The following is an 8,836-nucleotide window of genomic DNA, read 5'->3' as shown; positions in this document are numbered from 1 at the left end:
CGCGACATTCGCCGTCCGCCTGGCCCTAATATTGGCGCGCTCCTCGGAGTTGTGCTTACATCATTTTCCGTCGCTCTCCCGAAGTACCTAGAACATCTGCTGATAGATATGTATGCGCTCTCCCTCTCTACCGTTTCGACGTTCGACTTTCTACAACAACTTTTATCGACACATTTGACTGGATGGCGAGCCTCTCAGAGTGCTCTCTCTGAAGGTGCTCTGGGGCTGTCCATAAACCACGTGGACAAATTTTAATCACTTTTTGACCCCCCCTCCCCCCTTCGTGGACAATCGTGGATTTTTAACTAACCCCCCCCCCCATTTTGTCCACGTGGACTTTTTCATTAAAAAATTTTTTTTTTCTTTTCAAAAATGATATCTATAGAGATTTTTAAAAATGCTAAATAAATATAAGTTTAATAGTAAATTTAAAAGTGGAATAAATAACATAAAGGTTACAATTAAATTTTTACTATGTCCACGTGGACATTTACCTCGACCCCCCTCCCCCCCTCGTGGAAAATCGTGGACTTTTGACGAACCCCCCCTTCCCCCAAAACTGTCCACGTGGTTTATGGACGGCCCCTCTCCGGAGATGCTCTCGCCATCAACAACAACAATGGACTGCGGCAGCTGGAGAACCTTCTCTCACATTATTATCAGGAGTGGATTCACCTGCGTCCAGTTATATTTTGAATGCTAATATTGACTGCCCACCAAGTACTTGGAGCGACGATCACCAGCAAATTCGAATCCGTACTACTACTTTACTGTGGGTTCTTACAAATTATTTTAGTAATTATGATAGAGTCCCAGCGATTCCCCTTACGGTTTCGGGTCAGACTGTGGGCTACTCGACCCAAGTATTGGGTTGCCCAAAAAGTAATTGCGGATTTTTTAAAAGAAAGTAAATGCATTTTTAATCAAACTTAGAATGAACTTTAATCCAATATATAATTTCCATTTTGTTCGATAACCTTTTGCCATCTTCCCGGCAAATTTTGTATTCCACGCTCACGCTCATAGAACTTCTGGCCTTTATCTGCAAAAAACTGAACCAAGTGCGATTTTATAGCCTCATCATTGCCGAAAGTTTTACCATTTAAGGAGTTCTGCAAAGATCGAAATAAATGGGAGTCTGATGGTGCAAGGTCAGGGCTATATGGTGGATGCATCGAAACCTCCCAGCCAAGCTGTCCCAGTTTTTGCCGGGTCATCAAAGATGTGTGTGGTCTGGCGTTGTCATGATGGAAAATGACACCTTTACGATTGATCAATTCTGGCCGTTTCTCGTTGATGGCTGCTTTCAATTTGTCCAGTTGTTGACAGTAAACATCCGAATTAATCGTTTGGTTCCTTGGAAGCAGCTCAAAATATACCACACCCTTCCAATCCCACCAAACAGACAGCATAACCTTCTTTTGGTGGATATCAGCCTTTGAAGTGGTTTGAGCTGGTTCACCATGCTTGGACCATGATCGTTTTCGATTAACGTTATTGTAAACAATCCATTTTTCATCTCCAGTTATGATTCGCTTTAAATATGGATCGAATTCATTGCGTTTAAGATGCATATCACAAACGTTGATTCGGTTTGTTAAATGAATTTCTTTCAATTCATGTGGTACCCAAATATCAAGCTTTTTCACCAGTCCAAGACTTTGTATGTGATAATGAACGGTTGATTTTGGTATATTTAACTTCTCTCCTATCTCACGCTCAGTTACATGACGATCCAATTCGATTAATGCTTTGATTTGGTCATCATCAACTTCATTTGGCCGACCTGAACGTGGTTCATCTTTAAGTAAAAAAACCTCCAGAACGGAATTTGCGAAACCAATTTTGACACTGTCTTTCTTTTAAGGCTTTATCACCATACACATCACGTAACTTTTTAGCAACTCTCTCTGCGCTTTTTCCTTTACGGAAATAATAAGGTAAAATATGACGAAAATGCTCTTTTGTGGACTCCATATTAAAAAGGGCGCCAATCAAACAAATGTAAACAAAATTACGCGCACTTTTTTTCTAAAGCAAGCTAATAGTGACAGCTAATAACTGACAAAAAAAGAATGCAATTACAGAGTCACAAGCAGTTAAAAAAATTATAAACGCCGACCATATGAAAAATCCGCAATTACTTTTTGGGCAACCCAATATTTCAAGTGCTTCTGAAAATCTGGAGCGAGTATTAGCAGGTCGTCCAAGTATACGAAGACGTTGGATCTAAGCTCCGCTGGTATCACCCGATCCATGAGCCGCACCAAGCGTTGTGCCGCGTTGCAAAGCCCGAATGGCATCATTCGAAACTGGTACAACGGCCTGCCAGGAACCGTGAACGCAGTGTACTCCTTGCTTCTGTCGTCCAGTTCAATCTGCCAAAACGCAAACTTGAGGTCAACGCCGGAGATATAATGCGTCTGAGAGAGATTCCTTTCAATACTGGGCAGAGGGTATGCATCCTTAATGGTCAATGCGTTTAACTTCCGGGCATCCAGCCAGAACCTGTCTTTCTCTAGCTTCGACACTACTGTTGTGCGATTGCTCCACGGGCTTTTGGTCTCCTCGACGACACCCAGCTCCAGCATCTTATCAATTTCATCTTCGACCACCTTTTGCTTAGCCGTAGACATCGTATACGGACTATCCTTGAACACCCGAGCTCCTTCCATCAGCGCAATGGAATGGAATGCCTCTCCTTTCAAAGGTAAGGAACTCCTCCTTGACCTTGTCTGATGCCAGCTTTTCCTCCGCAGAAAGGCTCCAGGATTCGGGTTCCTCCATTACCTCGTCCTCATCTTCCTGATCGGCGTATTGCTCCATCTGGCTGGCATGGATTTCTTTCGCTGCCTTGACGCCTCTCGTCCCGGCTTCCCTACGACGGCTAGAGCTAGTCCGAACGTCCGCCAGAAGTCGACTCCGAAGTAAGCAGTTTGTTCCAGATAGGGGCAGAGGTAGAACGTGACCGGCTTACTTACGCCGTAACCGTAACTCCCAGCGTTTCCACGAGCTCTCGACAGCCTTTGCCCAGTACACTTACGCTGGCCCCCGTGTCCAACAAGTCGGTGAGGTGCTTGCCCAAGGTCTTCACGTCGGCGAAGGAATCGACGGAATCTATGCGTTTCACGGCCGCCACCACCTCTCACCGTCTGGATCTCCTTAACCTGAAGCGCTCCTTTGCTTTCTGGACTCTCCGTGAGACTAGACCCATGCCGTTCAGCTGATGTTCCGCAAAGATCTGGTTCCGTGCCTCCACATAACGGCGAATCCTTTCATCCTCCGGTAGGTATCCATGAGTTTTCACTTATGAATTCGTTTGCAGTGACACTTCCCAAGTTAAATCACTTGTAAAATTAAGAATTTTTCCAATGAGTTTTCACTTATGAATTCACTTGCAAGTGACACTTCCCAAGTGAAATCACTTGTGAAAATCAGAATTTTTCCAATGAGTTTTCAATTATGAAAATATAGAATTTAAAATACATACATATTTAATTTCATTTTAGATCATTTTAGTTATATGGTATTATTTAAATTTTTACAAATTTGACTATTATTATTTCTTTTTTTTTGTTTTGTGAGCTTATTTTTTACATTTGTCATAGCTTTTCGTAAACATTGGTCCGGGTCCTCGGAGTTCTTGGCCAACGCTCGATCGGAGGACTTCTTCCCGTTGGACCCGTCCAAATTGCAGTTATTTATCATATCCTCCGCTATGACCAGCTTAAACCGCTTTGACAGCGGTTCGCTACCAATAATTTTTGATATTTTCATTGTCTGCAAATAGAAATAAAAGAGAAACATAAAAATGCAAAAACATGTCGGCCTTGCTCGATACTTACGTAAAAACCGACGAGCTCCGGGGTCAAGGAATTTTCGAATTCATCCAATTCCTTTTCCGTTTTTAACTGAAACGGTACCACGACCGAAATCTCCTTGTCTGGAGCGAAGGATACCTTTAAAATGGCGGTGGTTTCCGCCAGTTTGTCCGCCAAAATGTCGAGCTTCTGCGTTACTACAGAGATCTTCCTGGGGATTTGGAGAGCCTCTTCTGAAATTTTAATTTATTTATATTACAAAAAATAAATAAAACATCAAAATATACTGAAAGTAGTAATTGCCATGATTTTTAGAGATTTTTCGTCAATGGCGATTTATTTTATAAATTTAGAGTACGATACATTTTTAGGCAAAACGTCCGAAAACTATTTTTAGTGTAAGTAACAGTATTAATATTAAATAGTATTCGTATTTATAGTACTTTAAATTTATAAAATAAATCGCCATTGACGACAAATTTCTAAAAATCAGGGCACTTTTGGACCAATCGATAGGTATTGACGAGACCAATACATTTCAGTTAAAATTTTTTATCTAGCATGAAAATTGTAGGCGTCACAGGGTTTTGCGGTTTGTGGGCGTTAAAGTGGGCGTGGCAAACTTTTTTTTGGGTCAATCGATACGTATTGTTGAGAACATTACATTTCAGTTAAAATTTTCTATCTAGCATGAAAACTGTAGGGGCAACAGTTTTGGGCGGTTTGTGGGCGTTAGAGTGGGCGTGGCAGTCTACTGAAACAAACTTGCGCTGCGTAGGAAGCTCAGGAATCTGCACGCCAAATCTCAATAGCCTAGCTCCCATAGTTTCCGAGATCTCAGCGTTCATCCGGACAGACGGACAGACGGACATGGCTAGATCGACTCGGCTAGTGATCCTGATGAAGAATATATATACTTTATGGGGTCGGAAACGCTTCCTTCTGCCTGTTACATACTTTCCGACGAATCTAGTATACCCTTTTACTCTACGAATAACGGGTATAAAAATAAACAAAAACAAGGAAGAACGCTATAGTCGAGTACCTCGACTATTAGACACCCGTTACTCAAAGGGAAATGGAGATATGCAAGCAGCAAAGCGAAATTAAAATGCGCCACCTACCGGCGGTAGACAGATTTAAGCGTTTATTTTTGGATCAATCGATAGGTATTGACGACACCAATACATTTCAGTTAAAATTTTTCATCTAGCATCCAAATTGTGGGCGTCACATGTTTTCGCGGTTTGTGGGCGTGGCAAACTTTTTTTTAGGTCAATCGATAGTTATTGATGAGAACAATACATTTCAGTTAAAATTTTCTATCTAGCATCAAAACTGTAGGAGTTTCAGTTTTGGGCGGTTTGTGGGCGTTAGAGTGGGCGTGGCAGTCTACTGAAACAAACTTGCGCTGCGTAAGAAGCTCAGGAATCTGTACGCCAAATCTGAATAGCCTAACTCTCATAGTTTCCGAGATCTCAGCGTTCATCCGGACAGACAGACGGACAGACGGACAGACGGTCAGACGGACAGACGGACAGACGGACAGACGGACAGACGGACATGGCTAGATCGACTCGGCTAGTGATCCTGATCAAGAATATATGTACTTTATGGGGTCGGAAACGCTTCCTTCTGCCTGTTACATACTTTCCGACGAATCTAGTATACCCTTTTACTCTACGAGTAACGGGTATAATAAGGGAAAATAATAAGAAAAAAATTAAATAAACAATAATTGTTAGTATAGAAAATTAAAAGAATAATAAATAAAATAATTCAAGTGCTTTCTTTTTTTTTGGTACCCAAACCAAGGTAGGTGAATCTTCGAAAGATATTTAAAACGCCGTCGCAATAAATATGCCCGATTCGTAATAAAATAACGCCTATGGACTAAACACCTCCTTTACAAAAAAAACTAAAAATCCAATTTAAAAAAAAATGCAACCATGGAACTACTACTATTTTTTCTAAATAAGGAATGGCTACCGCTTTTCTCTTAAATTCCATTATTAAAAATCTTTTTATACTAGAAGGCACTTCTGAATTAACTAAATATATACCTAGGCCAGAAGAATTCATTGCCTCAACAAAAAAACCGTCCCTATCTTGCAATTCCCTTCCATTAATAAAAATTTCCCCATCTACCTCTTCAAAGGATTCTATTTGAATTGGAACCTCATCTCCTACAAAACAAAAATTGTCTGGTTGCCTATCACTAAGTGTGCAGTCGTTCACTTTAAGATTTCTGCCTACCAATTTTATTTGTTCTTCTGCTGGGGCTACGTATATTTCTTCGACTATCTTCCTAAATATTTGTTCTAAGATAAAAGATTTTTTTCTAACACATTTTTTAAGGAGCTGCAAGTAATTCTCAAAGGAGTAAAAAGATCCTGAAACCGGATTTCCGATTTGATTTATAGTATCTCTTACATGGAGTAAGCCTTGGACATTGTAAGTCACACTGTTTGCTCCAAATACAATGGGGAAATTTTCAACAAATAAATTTAATATTTGTTGAGCATTTTCAATATTATTTCCCCGTTGTTTTTGCGAACAGAGCAATCTAAATTCGCAGTGCAGTAATAAAAATAAATAATACTGGTCATCAAATATTGAATCTTTAAGGGCTACAAAACCAGTGTATAATAAGAACTGCCTAAACTCAGTGCTTTTCCAGTTAGGAAGCTCTAACAATGTCCTCGGCTTCCTTGCAACATTAACAACGCATTAACATCAATTTAGCGGAAATACTGTTCTTGGTTTGTTTTAAAACTTTATTTATAACTTTGTTATAATAAATTCGTTCTAAAAATTTGCGCATACCCCCAACTCAATAAGATGCATACAATCTAAAGGAACTTAGGTTATCATACGAACACCAAGCGTTTCAAAAGCCGACGGACTATTCAAATAATCTTTGCTGTGATGGTTTGGATAAATTCTATTCGCAGTCTTCATCAGTAATTAACTTACAGCAACAGTACTGTATGTTAATGTACCATCTACTTTGCGACCAACCTGAAGACATTTGGTACAGCCGTGACGGGATGTATGTCCAGGGGTTCCTGTGACAAAAGCCCTTGCAGGTGCATCACAAGCCACCGCCCTAAGTTCTAAATTTACTTTTTTGTTTGAAATAGTTAGTCCGTTTATAAAAAGATCGGACAATTCACTAGTAAATTTTGACATGTGTTGAACACAATTTGTTGGCTTACTTTTAGATGAAAAAACTCCTACTGGAAAGAAGAGGCATTTATTAATATTATTAACTCGAATCAAAATAGGCCACAATTGTGCACAAGAGCTTTTAGTTAAGGTAAGACCGTCAATATTAACGTCAATGCTTAAAACTTCTGAAAATTCTGCTACCACAGATAATTTAACTAATTGCTTCGATAAGCCAATATACAAATAGGAACCCCATCTATTTCCGTAATATCTAACGTATTGATGCATTTAAATTTATAAAAAGTCCTAACATTTAAATTTTCTTCATTTAAAATTTTGATTAGATCTATAGCGCAACTACGAGTTGGCTTGTGCTTTATATTCCTCTGTTTCAACTTAAAATTTGAGTCTCCCTGATCGGACTCAATGTTTTCTATATCTTCCTGATTAACTTATACAATATCTTGACCTCCTAATAAATTTTCCTGATCTACATCTAAATGTTCATGAACTTCTAAATTTTCCTCACCTATCTCTAGATTATCCTGACCTACTTCTAAGTTTTCCTGATCAGCTTAAGCTATCGCAGAACAGCATGTCTGCAACCGTTTAATGATATCTTCTAAGAGCCGCGTCTAGTTTTAATTTCGGCTAATAATATTAAAATCGTCTCGCTAAAGATATTATAAAAGGCTAGAAAACGATCCGTTTTCGAAATATCCAAAATGAAACTTTTCCTGCCACAAAATGAGCGACCAGTAGTAAGTTTTTTTGTCGTTTTTGGATCCGAATCGATACTCGTTGCACGTTTAACTCTCTCGAAACTTTCGTTTGCGATATCGCTAACGAATTTTTAGTCCATTGGGCCGGAATAGCTGAGAATCTTAAATACTTTAAAACATAACAGTGCGCAGGGAAAAGTATGTAAGAGGTAGAAGGAAGCGTCACCGACCCCACAAAGTATATGTCCGTCTGTTCGTGTGAACGCTGTGATACGCGAACATGCCACGCCCCTTCTGACGCCTACAAAAAGCCCAAAATTGTGGCTCCTACAGTTTTCAAGCTTAAAAAAAATGTAAATGAAATTTATTGGTCTGTTTGCAACGCCCACTCTAACACCCACAAGCCGCACAAAACGCTTAAATCTGTCTGCCGCCCACATAAGCATATATTTAAGTCGGGGGTGGGTGGGGCTTTACAATCTCGCTTTGCTGTTTGTATAAATCCATCTCCCTTTTGCTCCCTATAACTGTGTTCGGAGCAGATCGCCAGCGCCTAGTCATGCGCGCATAGGTGTACGACGGCACCTGCAGCGCTCTTTGCTTATCTTTTGTCGCCTTCTTTCTTATACCACTAAAGCTGTCGCTTATCTATTCAACTACTTTGTAAGCCTGCATATATCTATATGAAGATCTTGGAGCCAAGCTTTTCCACAGTCCGTCTGCCGCTCCGAATAAACGCTATACATGTAATATAACCTATAAGGGTGGCATTTTTGTTGTATTCCCACAAACAGGCTGAGTAACGGATATCTGATAGTCGAGGCACTCGACTATAGCGTTCTTCCTTGTTATACCCGTTACTTGTGGAGTAAAAGGGTATACTAGAAGTATGTAACGGATAGAATAATATATATGTATATATTGTTGATTAGGATCACTAGCCCAGTCAATCTAGCCATGTCCGATTGTCCGCCTGTCTGTATGAACGCTGAGAGCTAGAGTGTTGGGACTAGACTAATTAACTATTCCTATTAATATTGTAAAAAAATTTATTGTTATTGTTGTTTTATGTTCCCAATAATTACGCAGAAAGAACTATGTTTTATGTTTTATGTTTTATTT

At 39.8% G+C, this 8,836-nt stretch overlaps 1 protein-coding gene across 1 annotated transcript; it reads right to left on the bottom strand.

Moving 5' to 3' along the window:
- Positions 1 to 3,519: 3,519 nt before the first annotated feature.
- Positions 3,520 to 4,164, bottom strand: LOC139352874 (uncharacterized). Its single transcript, XM_070995511.1, has 3 exons — positions 4,109 to 4,164; positions 3,846 to 4,054; positions 3,520 to 3,780 (listed from the first exon to the last, which is right to left on the bottom strand). Exons 1-3 carry the CDS (start codon positions 4,125 to 4,127, stop codon positions 3,520 to 3,522), a joined length of 489 nt encoding a protein of 162 aa, XP_070851612.1. The 5' UTR covers positions 4,128 to 4,164.
- Between the last annotated feature and the right edge of the window lie 4,672 nt (positions 4,165 to 8,836).

Source organism: Drosophila suzukii, chromosome 3 (genome assembly GCF_043229965.1).
Source record: "Drosophila suzukii chromosome 3, CBGP_Dsuzu_IsoJpt1.0, whole genome shotgun sequence".
Taxonomy (NCBI): Eukaryota; Metazoa; Arthropoda; class Insecta; order Diptera; family Drosophilidae; genus Drosophila; species Drosophila suzukii.
Note: the sequence above shows the minus strand (reverse complement) of the source record. Positions and strands in the feature narration are given on the sequence as shown.